General features: G+C 38.2%; 1 protein-coding gene across 2 annotated transcripts in view; it reads right to left on the minus strand.

The window, feature by feature from the left end:
- The window catches only part of creb1b (cAMP responsive element binding protein 1b), a 59,366-nt gene that overhangs the window by 3,975 nt on the left and 34,269 nt on the right, over positions 1 to 21,122 (minus strand). The window contains exons 2-8 of one of the 2 annotated variants that reach the window (XR_005634013.1): positions 19,369 to 19,494; positions 10,685 to 10,834; positions 7,637 to 7,737; positions 6,809 to 6,951; positions 6,071 to 6,253; positions 2,166 to 2,319; positions 1,470 to 2,078 (exon numbers count right to left, since the gene is read on the minus strand). Coding sequence is in view for 1 of the 2 variants with exons in the window: in XM_039755312.1 (XP_039611246.1) it covers positions 1,934 to 2,078; positions 2,166 to 2,319; positions 6,071 to 6,253; positions 6,809 to 6,951; positions 7,637 to 7,737; positions 10,685 to 10,834; positions 19,369 to 19,479 (987 nt within the window). In the remaining variant the exon portion in view is untranslated. Of the gene's footprint in view, positions 1 to 20; positions 2,079 to 2,165; positions 2,320 to 6,070; positions 6,254 to 6,808; positions 6,952 to 7,636; positions 7,738 to 10,684; positions 10,835 to 19,368; positions 19,495 to 21,122 lie in introns of those variants that run through there. The other variant, XM_039755312.1, reaches the window with a different exon arrangement.

Raw genomic sequence — 21,122 nt, forward strand, 5'->3', positions numbered from 1 at the left:
TTAAAAGCCACTTTCAATAGCTGCCACAAGGATAAATAGATGGAAAGGACTCCCGGTGATCTTTAAACCGTAAGACAACCATTACAAATTTTCTTATCTGTTTGACAGAATTTTAAGATGCATCTAAGGTAAATATAAAAAAAAAATAATAATAATAAACAACAAAAATAACACAATGTAAAAACTGAACCTTGGACAATTTATAATACATTGTGGCATAAGATACCAAAATGGGGGCAAGAAACAAAATACACGCACACACGCACACACAATTACTGTAAAGTTAACCGTAAGGAACATGCAGTTAACTACCACATGGACTGAGTGGCAAGAGATAAAAATTCGGCATATTCAGTTTACAAGGAACGGGCTTTCCTGATTCACACCGCTATTGTAATATTTCACTACAAACTATGGTCCAGCTGATATACACAAATGAAGCAGAAAAAGTAATAATAATATAATAGAACATGATTAACATGATTTTCATAATACACTGGAACAAAATACAGGTCTACTGAGATGGTATACCTGATGCATTCAAATACACATTATTCCACTGGAAAAAAATAAAATAAAATAAAACCTCGGTATTTAAGATGTACGTGATTTGCTTTTCTTTGTACGTTAAATTCAGTCTCTGCCATTAAAAAAATGGCTTCCTAGGAGCTTAGTGAAAACTCTTGTGGCACGCGTTGGCAGACGAGTCTAACTTTGAGTCAAGAGGAAGCGCTCACACACACACTCACACACACGCACACACACGCACTCACACGCGCACGCACACACAAAAGAAATGCCACTCATTACAATAAGAGCCCTTTCAAGTCAACTAAACATAAAAGAAAATATCTGGTGACGTCTCCCTAGAGTTGCCTTGCCGAATCAAACTTCTAACAGCAAATACATCTTAAATGTTTTAAAAAAACTCTCCTCTTTGCAACGGCTGTTTTGAGTGTACAGAATTCATTAACCCAGAGTTTATTTTTTTTTAAAAATGCCACACAAATTGAGGCTCACTTTGTTCCCAGAAAAAAAAAGTGATACAGCTTACATGATACCTTTTTAAGGTAATGTACATAAACAAAATGTTACTTAACCCGGTCACTAAGACAAGGATAGCAAGACAACATGTATAATACTTGATTATTATTCTTTTTTTTATCGTGATTTGAATAGGAGAAATGTTCACACAGAAATAAAGAGCACCGACATGCATTCTTGCAGAGTGGCATACAACGCAGGCAGACCACATCGTTTTTCACCTCGACACCTCTTTTGTTTTTTTTGTCAGTTCAAATTGCACAAAGGAAACTCTAAAATAAAGAGGATGGGGTGAACGTTATTGAGGGCTTTATAAACTACAGAGACAGTACCTGTAATTTATTTCAGTCATATCATAGCTATTTAACAGGTAACCCAGATATAAAAAAAATAACAACTTGAAAAGATGAAGGACCTCTGCTCACATTGTGCTAGGGCAAAAAAATTCTCTGCTGTCCAATTTTGTACGCCGACTCCATAAAAAAAAAAAAAAAAAAAAAAAAAATTCTTTTTACTCCAATGGCAACTTGGTAACCGTGAAAGGTAGCAGTAGAATTCCCAAGACTTGCAGGTTCTATTCAGTCAAGAAGTCATTTGTCCTTTTACATATGAACAACACGATGCACACTTGTGAAGGGAAATTCTCAGGTGGAAGGAAAAAGAAACACTATTTTGAGATGAGTTCTTAAAAAAAGGGTCGATTTGGCGGTTGTTATTTTAAATCTCATATATGTCATGATCCAAAGGTAACATGTACGAATAATCCAATATTTCTCATATAGGCAGTCTGCAGCATAAAAAAACAACATTTAGAAAACACGTCTTTTGCCCGGTTCATGTATGCCAGGCTAGTCTATATACAGTATATATCTGCAAATTGTCCTGGTAGTTAATCAGATTTATGGCAATAAAGGTCTTTAAGTGCTTTTAGTTCCTCAATCAGAGTCTTGTTCTGGTTTTCCAGTACTGCCACTCTATTTTCCAGACATTTTACATATTCTTTCTTCTTCCGGCGACATTCACGTGCTGCCTCCCTGCCAAAGTAAAGTGACACTTAAGTATTCATTCACATTCCCAGTTCCCAAAATGAAATGTCTGACTTGCATCCACTTAGGCCTTACCTGTTCTTCATAAGGCGCACTTCCCTTTTCCGTGCTGCTTCTTCGGCAGTCTGTTGAGTGGGTAGTGCGGGCGAAGAGGCCATAACAACACCAGGAGCAATGGTGCTGGTGGGAGCAGTACGTATCTGATAAGCTTGGACATCTCCTGATGCCGCTGGTAAAGGCAAATACAGAAAAAAAATAAATAAATAACTAAAATGAAACGCCAACGTATTGGTTGGCCAATGAATATAGTGAGCCTCACCTTTTTTTTTTTTTTTTAAAAACGGACAACACTGACTGAGTTAACCAGTAGGCTATTGTACAGGCATACTTGTAATGCTTTTGTTCTTCTGAAGATGAGTGAATGTCTTACAATGATAATATTGGTTCAGCAACACCAATTGTCAGGCAATTTTTGAAAGAAAAATATTACTAAACATCTGTGGTCACAATTCATACAAAAACCTACACTCTTCCTTACATTATCTGTAGCTTATGTGAAATTCTCTATGTAAGTCAGCTGGCATCAACAGACATGACACCTCACATGCCTGTAGTCACCCATTTGGTAAATACCATCTGTACTTGCATTTAAGTTCTCCCGTGGATAAGTCGGGGCTTGATTTTACCGTATGATTTCCAGTATTTTATAATGTCGGGCATATAAGTCGAATGCGGTAAACTCACGCTATTGGTCCAAGAGATTATGATATGCTAACGCCCACCTGAGAGAGGAACCACGGAGCACACTGCCTTTTTCTTCTATATATTGTGCCTACGTGACCACGCAGTAATACCCAAACTATTCTGAAGCGACGTTTGCACGGTTTTGTGTCTTACACCCTCACACACCTTAATCGTAAGATCATCCCCTATCTATGGTGGAGTGTTCGATCAGAAGAAAATATGAAGCTGGTTTTAAATAAAAAGTCATCGATGTGGCGAAAGAAATTGGTAACTGCACTGCTGCAACAAAATTCAATGTGTCTGAGAAACTGATGAGAGATTGGAGGAGACTGCAAGAAGATGTAAATAAATAAATAAATAAAATTAAGTGTCTTATTTTTGAACGGGCGTATAAGTTGGGGTCTGATTTTAGGATCGATTTTTCGGGTTTCAAGACCCAACTTATACGCGAGTATATATGGTATGTATGGTTAACAAAGTGGCTTGGTCCTAAAACTATCACTGTTGTCAGTTACGTGAACAGCAGAATGTCTGGACTTTACTATCGGATTACTATTCACTTCCCAAATCTATTTACCCCAGTACTTGATCACAAAGGTTAGAGCTTACTCTAGCAACATCAGCCACAAAACCAGATGTGGTGGGAAAATATACAATAGCCACGGGTGCCCCTGTAAACTTCCAACAGAGACAAAACATAAGAGAAAATAATTATAGAGAGAGGCAAAATACTTAAATCACTAAATATCAAGCTAAATCAGGGGCGTCATTCTTAAGATCCACAGGCCGGATCTGGCCCTGCACTCTTTTTAAAGCATCCAATTTCAACAATATTCAAAACAAGTTCTCTTCTGTTGCCAATGACCACTGATTTTCTCAAAGATCCCCTTCAAAGTCCATTTTGTATTTACATTAAATCCATATAAAGTTTAGTTGGATTATATTTAAACCTGCCATTAAAATATGTTTTCAGGGTCCACATCATGTTTGGATAGATATCAGATGGACTCCCCTACATATCCACAGTAAATCAGGGTTTAGTGGTCGTTCACGTTGATCTGCGCATCTACTAATCTCTAGTTAGAATGGAAACTGGCTGCTCGTAACGACCCAACAAGAAAATGTGAGACGCTTTGCTACCATAAAGAACTTTAGTATTTTAGAATGAGGGCAAAAACTTGACAGTCCTCTGAAGGAAATGATAGGTGATCGTCACACACACGGTGCTGCTACCATTCTGCTTACACGTGACACGGCAGCTTACCCAACTGCCTCCACCGCCCTGCACGACGCTTTGTCTTTTCTACTGACTTAATTGTTGTATTTGGAGTGAAAACGTATTTGTACTTCCACTTAAGTGTTAAATGTTGTTGGTTTCCTTTTATGTTTAATCCGTTTCTAACATGTTCTCAGTGGCTTTTAACAAATCTGCCTTTATATGTTTATCAGTAATTAGTATCATCTAAACTTGTATTTTAACTAAGATATGTTCACTCAGTGAAGTGCGCTATACAAAAAAGAACTTGCATTATTTGTATTATAAAATGTGACTATCCATTGATGGAAATGCTCCAGTGCTGAAATGACACAATAATGAAACAGCTTCTGTAATTAAGCTATTAAAAATTGTCTGCGGCGACTTAATTATATTTTAGAGAGCAATCATTTCTGAACATAGTGACATATAGGAGTTGCTTTTCATGGCGCAGTTTGTGTTGCTTACCCATATGCAACTTAATTGCATTTTGTACAAGTTGAAAGCTCCACATAGATAAAAAGCTTACTGGTTGCTACAATTTTGCAATAAATCATGTGGCCAGCAGCATTACCATCCACTCAAGGATTTTTTCCGTTAATGCATGCACGCCCCAAGTAGATAAACATCTATGCCATATGCTGGCTGGCTGGTAATGGGCAGGGCAGGGTAGGGAAGGGAAGGACTTAATTTTGTCCCCAGGATGAAATGTGACTTTTTACATAAATGCCTTAATGAGATATTTCATAAATGATGTGAAAATGCTGTTTTTAATGAAAAAATAGTAGTGTGGAGAGAGACACAGTGCTGCCAGCCTTTTAAATATAATCTATTCCTTTAATTTTTTTCTATCCATCAATCCATTTACAGAACCTCCTTTTCTGTGTTCAGGTTCATAATTAGCAGGACACCACCTAAGCAGTAAATGGTGCAAGGCAAGACATAAGCCAATCAAAATGATGGATTTATTTCTTAATTCGATTAAGCAGGTCACATTACAGTGCAAGAGAAGGATACTACAGTATTACAGGCACAAATTAGTGGAAACAGAGCATTAAATCAACAGGACGTTACAACAGAGAAGAAAAGGAAGATTGACAAGTGCCAAAGATTATGGACACAGAATGCACTTTGTTTAAGTGTTCAGGTATGTGATTAATTCAAAATGTACCTACTGTCCTAACAGAAAGAAGTTTGAAGAACAAATGTGCCAATGTCCATCACCTCTCATGCAGTGTATTCTTGTCAATACTATTGCTATTGTCAGCTTCACCCTCTTTATATATTGTATTTAAGATTTGTATATTTGCGCATAAGAAATTAACTGACGTCATTTTCTGCTAACATTGTCGCACCCAGACGCTGCGTGACTTTTTGCACATTCTCCTACTGCCTGCTGGATTCTTTATTCAGGTTGCCTACATTAGACCTGGATGCACAAATGTGAATACATGGCAGAGTGTACCCTGATGTAGACTAGCACTGGTTCCTGCCAATGCTGGCTCCACCACAACTCACGAAAATCTTGTGTTGGAGTTAGCATGTTGGGAAAATAAATTAATGAGTATATGAATTATAAATGCGAAAAATCCCCTTTTCCAATTAATCATTACAATACAATACAATTTATTTTTGTATAGCCCAAAATCACACAAGGAGTGCCGCAATGGGCTTTAACAGGCTCTGTCTCTCGACAGCCCCCCCCAGCCTTGACCCTCTAAGAAGACAAGGAACAACTCCCAAAAAACCCCACTAGGGAAAAAATGTAAGAAACCTCGGAAAGGCAGTTCAAAGAGAGACCCCTTTCCAGGTAGGTTGGGCGTGCAGTGGGTGCCAAAAAGAAGGCGGTCAATCATTAGACAACTTTGCTTTACAAGCCACAAAATTGTTAATCCAAAAACAGTACACTGATCTTTTTACTGAAAAAAAAAAAAATAAATAAACAAACAAAAGAGCCCCTCAATAAAATAATAGGACTCACCTTGCACAACCACCTGATTGCTGGGCACAAGGATCTGTTGACCGTCTGTCGTTTGTGCATACTGTAAAATTGTAGTTCCAGTCTGTGCTGCGGCAGCGTTGGTCATTGTAAGTGTCTGGAGGCCTTGCACGCCATCCGTGCCATTATTTGCCAGTTGAATGGCACCACCCTGTGTAATGGCAACTGTGTAAATGAAAATAAAAAGTAATTTCTATGAAAATGTTAAGCTAATCACTCACATGCATCTCTTGACATGATATACTGTATTCCTAATGTAGGAGCAGTTTAAAAAAAACTGCTAAATTGTCAAGTCAAATTGGCAAGATTGAATGGAATAATTTCAAATAGATTAAGAAGGCACTGAATATTACAAGCAAAATGAAAAGGCTACAACAATAGCTCATGGCAGGTCGTGTTTCTCAAGAGTAACTTTCTTTAATAATTTCAATAAGAGACACCATTCAAAGAGCCTCAACAAGCCAGAGCATAACTATTGCAGACAGAAAGTGAAAGATAAAACAAATGGTAGAAAAGGTTTGTCAAGCTGAATTCTCCCTAAAATGGTTGTGAATAAGTGACAGCTTCTAAGGGAAATGAGGTTTGCTACAGAGATCTGATGTAGGCTAAACATATACATATATTTTACTCCAAAAGCTCAAACATACGTGTTGTTTAAAGCAGAATTCTGTGCACTTTTACAAACCTACTACATAAATTAAAATCAGATTGTTAACATACTATATTGTCCACTGCTGGTCTGATAGATTGGAGTTGGCACTGTGACTGTGGTTATGGCCGGAGTGGATGAGTCTTCTTCAGATTTCTCTTCCTCAATACGAGGAACACCAGGAGCATCAGAAGAAAGGTCATTTAAAATTTTTCTGTTTTTTATGAAAAAATAAATAAACAAACCCACTATTAGAACTGATCAGGTTGCTACAAAATTCAAGAATACTTTTGAATACTAATATCATACTCGTCAAACAAATATCAGGTTTATAAATCCTCTCCCTCTTTATTCAAACAAATTTCCTTAAAATTCCAAAGAGAAACAAAAAATAACATGACCAAACCAACTGCTGTCCTATACCCGTTTTGCAGAAAAAAGATGCAAATTTTTGCTCAATAATCACTTTTCTATATCCTTCATTAATCAATGAAGTACACAGCCATCTTCTAAAGTACATCAAAAAACAATGTTCTCTTGGTACTGAAAATGGATACAGGAATCATAAAGAAGCAATGGAAACCGATGGCAAAAAAGAGGGCACCACAATGAAAGCATCAAAGAGAGTTCTGTCTCTGTTCTTACATCGTCCCTGCCATACAAATGAGAGATCAGAGAAGTGCAAATGCATGCGAGGTCAAAGCAAACTGTTCACGATGACAAAAACATTACTGATGAAGGGTTTGTCCTTTCTGTTTCCTTTCTTTACACCTTAAAACACAATAAGGCAGCCAGCCTTGATTTTTTAAGTCTAATTTCATATTTATTCAAGGCTTACTGACCAGCAGTTGCTTCACTAGTTTCATGCACATCTGATGTATGGATCCCTACGTACATACCTGTATGACGGTCGCCTTGAGAGGATTTCCCTACGCTTTTGTGAGTCTGTCACACTGTCCACAGACTCTTGAGAATCTTCACTCTCTGCGATTGTGGAAATCTAGAAGAAAACAAATATGTTATAAAATAAAACAAGAAACCCACTAAGAATATAGAGTGTGGTTACATTTTCCAAAAACATAACAAAGCAAAGGTTATAATATACAAAATAAGCATAGTGAAATGCCCATTTATTAAAATGGGCTTAATGGAACAAAGGCAAGTCCATCTGTTTTGATCACATTGTGCATTTATGAATCTCTGCTCACAGACTGTGCCGTACATTCCTCTTTCTTAATGCTTCTTGTCACCTTTATTTTTTGGACAATCCTGCCCTGTTTTGGATTCGGGACAACAGAATGCCCAAATGCATGCCATGCAATTTATCATCTTATGCTGGCCACTTGACTTTGTTCATTGAACAGTTCCTCCCTCTTGTGGACACCAAACAATATTACACCCATGCACAAACACTGGATGTTTCATCGATAGATAGATAGATAGATAGATAGATAGATAGATAGATAGATAGATAGATAGATAGATAGATATGAAAGGCATTATATAATAAAATCGACAGATATACGAGGGACATTCAAAATGTTTCTGCACTTTTATATTTTCATTGAAAACTGTAAACGCAAACACAGTTTTTGCTGATGGCATTAAAAAGTTGGGACGACGCTGGGAAAATTTCATCGCAAAGGAATGCAACTAGGTAGAAAAGTGATGTAATTTGTTATTGAAATTCTTAATAAATACAGTTTAAAAAAGTGCTGAAACTTTTTGAATGTCCCTCTTATAAACAGATATAAAGATAACATTGTCTGTCTATTTGTCCCCAAGATAAAATTATGACTTAACATGAAACACAAGAAAAATATAAATATTATTACAAACAGCAACCCCCCAAACAAATACAAGAAGATCTGGCTTGGATAATAAGAGCACTGTTGCCACCTAATAACAATCTTGTAAGTGGGAGTAAGGTGTGGTCAGATCTGCCAAATTGTGCCAAAGGTCTACATTTAAAGGCTTTTTATATTTAAATAAAACAAGTCAAGTCGACGTGTCCACAAGTGGAACAAGGGATATGCTGATGGATGTTTGCTATTGTTAATTTCAAAGTTCCCCTGGTTGAAGTCGTCATCATGGTTGGAATGATTCAGAATCACAGTGTTAGAGAAGTGGTGGTGAATCATAGTGGGGTAACTTATCTCCGTAAAAAGTGATGCGGACAAGTTCAGTCAGTATTTCAATGTCTGCATTACACATTTTAGTTTTAATTGTAATGTACTTGCTTTTTTTTGCTGTCTCAGCAAACTTAATATGGATTCCAGTGGTAGATAGTATCCTGGGAGTTTTATGGGAAGGAAGACTGATGTTTCAAGGTAAGGTAGCTTATTTATGATAAAGATGAGGTAAGGCTGTTATACTCACTATTTATGGTGTCAGAGGGTGTCAGTGTGCTGTAGGTTGATTAACACATGCAAATAAGAATTTCAATGTACTCTGTGAATCTGCACATGTGACAACAATGGCCTTGTAAACCTATGAATTTTTAAATACAAATTAAACATTTAATTATTTTATTCGCCTCATATTTTAAATCCTTGGCAAAAGTGTATATATTTATACACACACATATATATATTATCCAACCCTCTATACTGTATCCTAACTACAGGGTCATGGGGGTCTGCTGGAGCCAATCCCACCCAACACAGGGCACAAGGCAGGAACAAATCCTGGCCGGGTGCCAGCCCACTGCAGTTTATATACTGTATATATTAGTGTGTGTGTATAAATATGAATTATAAATATTAATATAAATAATAAATTATATATACAATGGTGAGTTATGCTCATTGAGACAAATGTTTATTGTTTTGTTTTGCTTACTAAATAAAATGACAAATAGCATATACGTGTAAGGCGCTCAAATGCTTCAAAGTATTGATTGGATTAAACTTTATTAATCCCATGGGGACGTTCAAATGCATGTAGTAGCAGAAACATAAAAAACAAAGATACAGCCTCACAGGACAAACAAAACAGTCATTCAACCTATAGACAGAAAAATAATTAGTCGTTTGGTGATGTACCATGTTAGCCATTATGGATGCAATGAGAAGTGAAGGAAGATGACACCTTTTAGTGACTAATAGAACAGATCACAATATGTACATTTCGAGGCCCCTTCTTCTGACTACAACTTGCCTGAAGAAGCCTCCAAAGGTTGCATACTGTAATCTGCTCAGTTATCCAATAAAATGTGTCATTTTGTTTCACTTCTCATTATTTTGCACTTAAAATTCATTAACTCAGCTACTGATTTCCTAATTCCCACATATGTCACTGTTGCCTCCTCTCCACTTTACCATATTGTCAAACACTTCAGCTCCTCTTAAATAGCTTCCACGGAGTGCGATGAGGCTGACATGAGGATAAGCACTTTGCAGTCTGCAGTCAGGGCTAGGCAGTTGCCCTAGCTGGGGATCAAGTATGTTTGATCATAATATTGATCGATGAATGAATTTGCAAAGCAGTTTGGCCACTGTTCCAGTAGACCATGGTGGCCAAGTCCTTCATGCAAGGTTGCCGAGCTTACTCCCCATTATACGGTGTGGAGTTTAGTAGTACTGAAAAAACCTCTCCATCTGGTTACTTACTATGGGTTGAGAATAACTAGATGAGGTAGCACAGCATGCAATCCCAGGTGCCTCAGTCTTGGGGTTTACAAGATACAGCCCACAAGTAGAAGATCTGGGATAAACACATACTGGAAGAATTCTCTTTTTTCACAGGATAAGGAGTACCTTTGAATTGTTCATATAAAGCTGGTAAAAAAAATTACTTAGAATAGTGTGGCCTTGGCTATTCGGCTTGACAAGATGCCAACCACTAAATCTCCATGATAGTCATAGTGAAACTGCAGTTCTAAGGTATACTGGTAAGACAAACATACTGTTATTTGGTTAGATAAATAAACATTGTTCAGTCCTCACCTGTACCGTTTGGACTTGGGGAGACTGAATAACCGAGGGCTGTGCTGCCTGTATGACTCCATGAACTTGCACAGTCTGTCCATTTGGGAGCTGAACAAGAGTCACTGTAGGGGCGGTCGATGTTGCATGAGCTCCTGCTGCCATGGAAACCTTGACAATAAAAAGAAAACATTTTATGCAGAAGAGAGAGAAAAAAAAATGTAGCTTCATATTTTCACAGTACCAAATGACAACAGACCTTAACATTAGCACTCAACATTATTTTTGATATACTTGTATGATATAAATGGGCCTACTTTTTGAATAGCATGGTAGCATTTGTGCTATTTCTTGTGAGACTTATGTTTAGACCATAAGGGGAAAACACATGTTATCAAATTATTTCTGTCAAAGATTTATCCTGCTTAATCTGTAGCAGGTTGACAGTACAACTTTAGGGACCTTTAAAACTCGAGCTGGTGTTACTTTGGAAGAATTAAGTGGATAAGACTGGCGAGTTTGTTGGGCTAAATTGTCGGTTCCTGTCTAGATTGTTCTAATATTGCAATTCTGGTTTTAGGAAGGTTACTCGTTTATCTAAACTGGCCAACAAAGGTTAGAGAGTGACTTGTCATATATTGGCATTCCACTCAGGGTTGGTTGCTGCTTTTTGCCCACTGAGGAGACTGATGCCAGTTCCTCATGGCACTTTCACAGGAAACAATGTTCTGATAACTGAGAGAAGTTTATTTATATGCATGTATCACAGGCACTTTTGCTTGTGTAAAAGGTTATTTGGTTTCTTCTTTCTAGGTTTTGTTTCAGTCAAACATCCTGACAATAAATACTGCATTCACACGCTGTGTGAATTTTTGGCATCATCCCTTGTGCCACCTTACCTTCCCAATTTGTTACATTGACGTAAATTTCCTGCTGGAGTTTTGGAGAGAAATACAAGGTCACTGTTGATTTGTTACTTGATCCACAAAAAAAAAAAAGATACTTTTTTTTTAATAAAAAGGAAACAAACACTTCATGTAAACTCCAAACACAATAAGCCCAAAAGAATGCCATTTTATTATATTATTGAAAGAGGTGAAAAGTCAATGTGATGTCACAACTCAGCCAATCGAGATAGCATTGTTTTCTACAAAGTGCCCCACTGGGAGCCACCACTTCAAAGAGAGCAGGTTCAAAATTTCCCACTGGGAAGCTTGGATTTCCGGTCTGTCCCACAGCCTGCTCAGTGTCTTTGTCTTCTTCATTTTTTCCCACTTCTATGTAGAGTTGATGTGCCTGGTCAGCCTTCTCCAAACAGCTCAGTCCAGCACCTCCTTGCCAGTCAGGCCCTTCTCCTTCAGATCTTCTTTTACTTTATCCATCCTCCTCTGCTGTGGCCTTCCTCGCTTTCTCTTTCCCCGTTCTTCCATTCCCATCACTCTTTTCCCAACTAATTCATTGTTTCTCCTCGTCAGACTAGAAGTTCCTGTACTTTCTTAGATATCTCTCCCACTTTTCTTGTACCTCAGAGAGTCTCATTTCTTATTTTCCCCATTTTTGTAACTCCACAACCTCCTCATTTCTGCCACGTCCGACTTCTTCTCTTGTGCTCCCTTCGCTGCCCAAGTCTCAGCTCCATACTTCATTGCTGGTCTCACCAATGTCTTAAAAATCTTACCTTAAAACTTTCTCCTTAATTCTTCAATCACACAATACTCCTGATTCCTTCTTCCAACTACTCCATTCACACTGCAGTCTATGGGTTATCTGTGCTTCTAATTCTCAATCTTGGACTACTGCTGATCTGAGATATTTAAACTTTTCCACTGTTTTCACTGTATTATACGGTGTGGAGTTTAGTAGTACTGAAAAACCTCTCCATCTGGTTACTATGGGTTGAGAATAACTAGATGAAGTAGCACAGCATGCAATCCCAAGTGCCTCAGTCTTGGGGTTTACAAGATACAGCCCACAAGTAGAAGATCTGGGATAAACACATACTGGAAGAATTCTCTTTTTTTCACAGGATAAGGAGTACCTTTGAATTGTTCATATAAAGCTGGTAAAAAAAATTACTTAGAATAGTGTGGCCTTCGCTGCCCAAGTCTCAGCTCCATACTTCATTGCTGGTCTCACCAATGTCTTAAAAATCTTGGACTACTGCTGATCTGAGATATTTAAACTTTTCCACTGTTTTTTTTTTAGCTCTCCCTGCAGGCTAACATCTGAATCCTGGTCATCATTAAACCTCACATTTATGATCTTCTTCCTAGTTATCTTTAACCCTGTAAATTCCAACATACTCTTTTCTGGTGCTACAAAACACAATGTCATCAGCACAAAGCCTACACCAGGGGGATTGGTGTTTGATCCCATGACTCAACACACCAATCCATAACCAGACCAAAGAAGTAAGAAAGGACTTCATGAAGACCCCTGGTGCAGACCTACTCTAACTGGGGTTTTGTCTGTTACTCCGAAACTGATGTTAGCCTTTTGTTCTCACTCCCTCGTATAGCATATCCCACAGATAGCATATTCAGCCTGAGCCCTTCACTTCATTCCTAAAGCACAAAAACTACACCACCTTTATCTCCTCTCAGTTTATAATCCCATCTCTGTTTTCCGGCCCATCATCTTCTGGAGAAATCTGTTCCCACAGCACTCAATGGGAAATGTAAGGAATACAACAAGTTGCACTAGAAGAGTATCAAGTGATCTGAACTAAAAGGTGCAACTTTAAAGTTTAACTCTTGCTCCACTTTATTTGACCCAAATACTAAGGTAGCAACTGTGTAAAATGAACGTTTTATTTGAAAGAAGGAATTTCACTGAATACAAAGAATAAAATACCTGTGCTTCTGCACACATGACTGTATTAAGAATATTTATAACAATGGCTCAGAGGGTTTTCTGTAATTAAAAGGATAGAGACAACATACAAGGATAAAATGAAACAATGGCAATATGACTTATGCCTGCAGCGACCCGCAACTTCACTCAGAATTGGAGTAGTTTTGGTGTTTATTTAGCAACAAACCTAAATGAGCATTTTTAATAAAACAATGTGTGAAAAGTTAACATTATTTAAGGTGGCATTTTGGTATGTAACTGCATAATTAAATTATACCAGTTATGGAATAATAAGGAAAATCTGACTGATTCAAATAAATTGGAGTAGTGGGTAAAAGCTGCATTTTATAATCATATGGTGGCGGGTTAGAATCCATACTTTGCACTTTTTGTACATTTCAGGTAAGGGAAATTTCATTCAAATTTTTAATTTATGAGTTGGTTACGTGACTAAAGGGTGTAACTGGTATTTGAAATAAAGAAAGCACAAAGCTGCTCCTACGTTTCTTGAGCTTGAATGGCTATGGTTCGATATACATTTACAGTAACATGGAAGTATAATAAGGCCAATGGAATCTGTGTCTCTGAGTGTTTCGTTCTTTTCAATGATCTTCTTTGTTTCCAGAATTCCTGTGGGAGAGGGGAGGGTGTTTAAAATATGCCTTGCTAAATTCTGCCAGAAATGACATAAACATTACAATGCAAACGTACTTAAAAGGATAAATTCTGTAAGTCAAAAATACCCAACTTACTCTTTACTCAATGTCAAATGTATTTATATAGCACATTTAAAACAACATAGGAATGCTGTGGCCAAAGCGCTTTACAATAATAGAATAAAAGAAAAACATACAATTAACATGAATATAAATAAAATAAATGAATATAAATAAAATAAATAATAAATAGAAGTAATGTAACATAATCACAATGAGGAAACCATCAGTATTACTGAGGGTCACGGAATACAAGTGACTAGAAATGAGTCTTTAATCTCGTTTATTGTCGACGACTCCTTTATGTGATGAGGTAAAGAGTTAAACAGGCGAGGCTACACAGGTCCTGTCTGTCCCCCTTTAGTTTGACACTCGGTACGAGGGACAACAAGAGACAACTGACCAGAAGATCTAAGCACTCTAGATGGCTGGTGTAAAGCACACAATTCAGATAAATAGGCAGGAGTGAGCCCACGTAAAGATTTAAAAACTAGCAACAAGATTTTAAAACTAATTTGAAAACTGACAGGCAGCCACTGTAATGAAGCGAATATTGGAGAAACAGAGTCAGACTTTCTTGCCCCGATCAGAAAGCGAGCGGCAGCACTCTGGACCACCTGTAACCTGCGTATCAGAGATTTGCTAATCCCAGAATACAGCGAGTTGCAGTAATCAAGGCGAGAAAAGATAAAAGCACGAGTGACTTTCTCAGGATCCCTAGAAGATAAAAAAGGCTTGATCTTACCTAATAGACGAAGCTGGAAAAAGCAACTCTTGACTACAGAATTAACTTGTTTTTCCAAAAGTGAGGTTACTGTCAAAGATAACACCAAGATTGCAAAAGACAGAGAAAGAGCTGAGAAGTCCAAGACGAATTTGGGCTTTAGCTGATGGACCCACTATAAGCACCTCCATTTTATTTTGATTCAGATCAAGAAAATTATTAGCCATCCAGGATCTTAGTTCAGAAAGACGGTTGTGGAGCTGATTCATTGCAGAGTTGCAGATGGGAATATAAACCTGAGTATCATCAGAATAGCAGTGAAAAGAAATGTTACATTTCCTAAAAACAGCTCACATACAAATAATAATACTCAAATAATACTCGTGTGGACCCGAGTGGCTGGACCTGGCCAAGAGGTCGGCCACATAACACCTGGCTGTGACAGATAGAGGGTCATTTCCGGAGGGTGGGACTGAACCACGTGTGTGCCTGGGGGGTTACCGGGATCCCGAGTTGTTTCATTGTGTAGTGGGTGTGGCAACACGCTGTACCAGTGCATGCTCCCCAACTTGACTTGACTCTTTAATTCAAACCAGGATCACTTTTATAGTTAACAGTCTATCCTGTCAGCCTTGGGGGTTGGCAGGAATAAACACAAATGGACAATCTGCAGCTCACAAGTCACCTCACACTTGTGCACAAACGCAAAACCACACAGTGATAATTTAGAATCTCAGTTACACTAAGGGCTCCTTTATACTTCACGCTGAGAATGTGTATGTGTCCGCATCATGGCTGCCACGCGTTCCCAGCGTTCATTTGACGCACCCTCTGAGTAGGTCCTCAGAAATTAACACGACATGTGCGCAAGTTGCGGTACCAGCAAAAAGTCAGGGGGCGCAGTTTGATAAAAGTTGGAATGTGACATCAGAGTCTCTGTTTACTATCGACATGTGACAGAACGCCGCTTTGAGGATCCTCCGAGATCAATGTGCCTGCTTCGATGTTTGATGAATGGTTCGATGTGGTGAAGCAAAATGCCGACATACAAATGCATTTGTGGTGCTTTTTTATTCAAGCATCACATATTCCCCATCGGAATGACACGATACATTTTAAAAGTCTCACGTACCGTCCGTCTTCTGTGCCGTCTTTTTGTTTTCACCTTCACAACAGCATCAGAATGTATGGCAGCGTATTTGAGCCACAGAGTAAAAAATTAAAGGCATGGTGAAAAGGTCCATTTTGTGATTAAAGTGGAAATTTCAGCTTTAATCTCAAAATGTCCACTTTAACCTCGTATGCCGATATGCACTCGCGGAGCTTTTATATTAAGCGTCGCATATTCCCCATCGTAAGGACATGATACATTTTAAAAGTCTCACATACCATCTTTTGTTTTTTTTTTTTTGCAACTTCACAACAGCAACATAATGGACAGCGCTGTATTTGAGCCACAGAGGAAAAAAATAAGGACGCAGTGAAAAGGTGTATTTTGTGATTAAAGTGGAAATTTTGACTTTAATCTCGAAATGTCCACTCTAACCTTGTAGTTTACTTTGTTATTAAAGCGGACCGTCATAAACATCATCACAGTTTTTAATCGCTACGAGCTTCTGGGACTTCCTCCTGACCTGACAGCAAGCAGCAATAGATCACCACACAGAACACATTAAATGTATGAAATTCCAACTCTCTGCAAAATTCGAATCTTTATATTTATACAGTGGAACCTCGGTTTGCGAGCATAATTCGTTCCGGAAACGTGCTCGCAATCCAAAGCACTCGTATATCAAAGTGAATTTCCCCATAAGAAATAATGGAAACTCAGATGACTCGTTCCGCAACCCAAAACTATTCATATAAAAATGATTAATACAAAATATAAAGTAAAAATACATAAAACAAATTAACCTGCACTTTACCTTTAAAAAGAATCGTGGCTGGTGTGAGTGAGTTTCTAAACTCATGTGGGATCTCACCCAATGGGACGACATGCGGAAGAGCGTCCCAGAAGAACCATCAGCTCAGTTGTGATCACATGACACTCAGCAGACAAAGTGTATCCATACTGCTCATATTGCAAGACATTGCTCGTTTATCAAGTCAAAATTTATTAAAAATTTTTGCTCGTCTTGCAAAACACTCGTAAACCAAGTTACTCGTAAACTGAAGTTCCACTGTACTTGATTTCACTTTCATGATGAAAAGCATCAATGTATGTATGTTACATTTTACTGATAAATTGTTAATTTCATTTAAATAATGAATACTGCTAATAATTACACACATGGGGGTGACACGGTGGTGCTGCTGTCTCACAGGGAGTCAAGTCGCTTGTATTCCCTGCCTGGAGTTTCCGTGTTTTCCTGGTAGGTTTACACAGTGGGCTCTGGTTTCCTTCCAAAGATATGAAGATCTGGTGACACTAAAATGACGCTAGTGTATGCGAGTGCTTGTATTCACCTTATGATGAGCTGATGCCTCGTCCAGGGATTGTTTCTGCCTCATGCCCAATGCTTGCTGGAATGGGCACATCCCTGGATTGATTGATGGATTTAATCATTAAACATCCTTTACAGAGATATTGCGGTAAGGTGTCATCGGAATTTAATGGCTGTTCCAGGCAGTTCACAACACAGCGAAGCCGAACCTGTTCTCACTGTGATGATATGTCGCACTGCCACCTGGTGGAATCCTCCAGATTTACGTAAAGTAGGCGCGCAAGTGTAAACAGTAAAACACTTGCGCAGCAGGAGCGTCCGCTGCAGAAATAATCAGATATAGCGAGCAGAGAAACACCCATGTAGGCATTGGGAAGATGTGCAAATTCCATGCACGCTGGATTCAAGCCTTGCACACTGGATCTATAAGGCAGCAGCACTAGCCACTGTGTCTCAATTATTTATTTATTTTTTTAAACAAGCTGTCTCATGCAGTACGTTTACATGCACTTTAATAACCCAGTTAAACATACAAACCTGGTGTCAAAAATGCAACGTATACCCTTATTCGGGTTAGAAACAAATTTGATATTGGTAGGTGAGAAACTGTGTTAACACAAGTACATTACTCTGTTACTTGGCCATGTAAACCCTTAACTGGGTTGAAGTTAAGAATTTTGTAGTTTGCTCATGTCTGCTGCACTCTGTAAGCCGGTGCATGCCGTTGCTTTCAGCAGCCATGGGTAGAAAACAGCGAAAGCCTCCACAAAGGCAAATGCTCAGGCAATCACATTATTACATCTCCTGGTTGAAATAATGTCTCAATATTTCAGGTATCACTAAATGTATGTTGGTGAGCTGAAAGTACAGTGCTAAGCTCAGCGGCATAGCCTAGGGCAGGGGTCCCAAACTCTGGTCCCAGAGGGCCCCAGTGGCTTCAGGTTTTCATTCTAACCCTTTTCTTAATTAGTGCCCTGTTTTTGCTGCTAACTAACTTCTTGTGAATTAATTTTATTTGACTTGCTCTTAAAGACTCAGACCCCTTAATTGTTTCTTTTTCCATAATTAGCAGCCAAACAATAATGAGATACAAAATGAGCCAAAACAACTGGTGTCCATCATACAATATCTGAAAATAAAGAAAGGTGAAGGTCTCAGGAATGTTGATCTGCTCAGGTCCCCAGTGCTCTTAGGAAAGAGACAATCCACAATTTTCAGAAATGTCTGCTATTGTATAATGAGAGCAGCAACAAGCCATGGAATTAAAGAACTGTTGTAATTAACAACAACACGCGGCGCCTAATTAAGCAACTGGTTGGAGTTTCAGGCCCTGACTTAGTTGGTCTTCTGTTGGCTCCCTCACTTCATATTTCATTTCTGTTTGGCTGCCATTTAAGGAAAGAAATGAAGAAATTCAGGGGAACAAATCTTAAAAAAACAAGTCAATTAAAATAAATTCAAAATCAGTTAATTAGCAGAGAAACAGGTCACTTATTAAGAAAAGGTTAGAATGAAAACCTGCAGCCACTGGGGCTCACTATGACTGGAGTTGGGGACCCCTGGTCTTGGGAAACACTTGGCAGTTTTCTGATATCCAGAAAATCTTAGCACATTTTTATGACAATGGAATGTTTTTTCAAACGAGAACTCCACAAGTGAACTCCCGCATGTAAACTGGGGGGTTTTAAGAAGCAGGTTTCAGACTTGAACGGATTACTCACCTTATTCCAGTTTTGTGTGTGCACATACAGTATAAACACACACTCCTGGTCATTTCCACTACTGCTATAGGAAAAATGCCATGATAACAAAAAAATTAAATAAATCCTAGCCATGCTACAATATCACAGAGCTGTTAAGTCATTTACACAAAAAAAGAAAGATCCACATATAAACAGCAGGCATATTTACCGTTTAATAAAAATTACAACCTCAAATTCATAAGGCAGAGGGCAATGAATAACATACCTGGGCCAGAGCTGCAATCTGTGGCTGTGCTTGTACTATTTGCTGGTTTTCGGTTTCAGAGACAGCTGCTTCACTGCCCTGCTGAGTCTCTGCACCCGATTCCATTGTCATTTAGTTGCCCAAAAACTGAAAATATACAAAAAAAAAACCCAGAAAATAAATATTTTTTTTTTTCATTAGTGAAAAGAGAGATTTAATATAGCAACTGGAATACCAAAATAATGGAAATGTTTGCTGTGCACCAAGTGAAATGGCGGAGTAATAGTTTATGCTGATGAAAGAAGTCAAAATGATAGGTGATGTCATTTCAGACTGGTTTGGCAGACTGTGTACAGAAGAAGGCTGCCCTGACCCAACCCCCCCCACCACGTATACTGCACGTATATATTTCAAATTTACATATAAAGGCTGTCACAAGCAATCAAGGTAGAAAAGAAAAAAAAAAAAGAAATACTAAAATTTACCTCCTTGAGTAAGAATGAAAGGCGGGGGGTCTCAACAAGAAGTGTTAAACGTTTGGGAGGATTTCAAATTGAAACTGAAAGGAAAATGCAGTTGTCTGCCACCCCTTTTAAAGTGCACTGGCTTGCCACTCCAACATAATGGCTGTGAGGCATCTAAAAAAGACCAATCACTCCACTGAGTTCAAAACAACTGTCTGTGTTGAAAGATGAATAAACAGACGGGTACAAAACACATACAAAAAAAAAAAAACTAAAATGAGCCATACTGTACAATGGCCTCCGCCAGTCTGATTATGATGTGTGCCCAGTAGCTTGTGCTACAGAGGCCTGGCAGCAACATATCCTTTTCACCCCACTCTGTCATTCCTTTTATTGTCCTTTTGAAGTCCGTTTTTTAAAATGTCTGAAGACTTAAAGTATATCTTATATTTGCATTTGCATGCCACATGTGATGCCAGTAGTAATGCCAATGGCTTTAAACCAAAAACAAAATAATTCTGTTCTGCAGTGATAGTGTAGAATTCTCTATTGTCTTTCATTGCACTTTAACTCACTAAACGATGAAGGGTTCACTGTTAATGTGGCACATTTTAATTTGAACAGCTAAAGGAGCTAAATGTTCCATCCCTACAGTACACACATTTGAAGCCCCCTGAAAAGCTTGCAGCCCATATTTTCTTTTATCAATAAAGCCAATCTTGAATCTTAAAAAAAAAAACACCCTGTCTAGAATGATTTAGTTGCCAAGAACACTTTTATCTTGTAATTTAGTGCACACAAGAAGAGGCTGATGAAAATAAGACACATTTTGTAAAGTACGCAGTGTTTTCATCTGAAGAGCTTAAAATACAGCATTTTCATTTTTTTCAATAAGTTGATCCCATTTTTATTTCAAGACTTCCTAGCTTACTTTTTCCAATAAAGATTTTTAGATAACTTGAAATAATATGTCTAGTTTGTTATTGTTCAGTTAACCCACACTTAATGTATAGATTTTTTTGAACAGTGGAATCCTGGATTGACCATCATAACTAATCACATAATTACTTTATTACAAATATAACTGATAAAACATCACATTTCTTTATACTGTGCCTGCCTTACATCCAATGATTGCTGGGATAGGATCCAAGTCCCCTGTGCCCCGCCACTGGACGAGCGGGTTAAGAAAATAGATCGATTAGCAGTTTCTAGTGATGGGTCGTTCTTGAACGATTCATTCATTTTGAACGAATCTTTAATGTGACTCGGGAAGAACGAGTCATCTCGTGGGAGTGATTCGTTCAGTCG

Source organism: Polypterus senegalus, chromosome 6 (genome assembly GCF_016835505.1).
Source record: "Polypterus senegalus isolate Bchr_013 chromosome 6, ASM1683550v1, whole genome shotgun sequence".
Taxonomy (NCBI): domain Eukaryota; kingdom Metazoa; phylum Chordata; class Cladistia; order Polypteriformes; family Polypteridae; genus Polypterus; species Polypterus senegalus.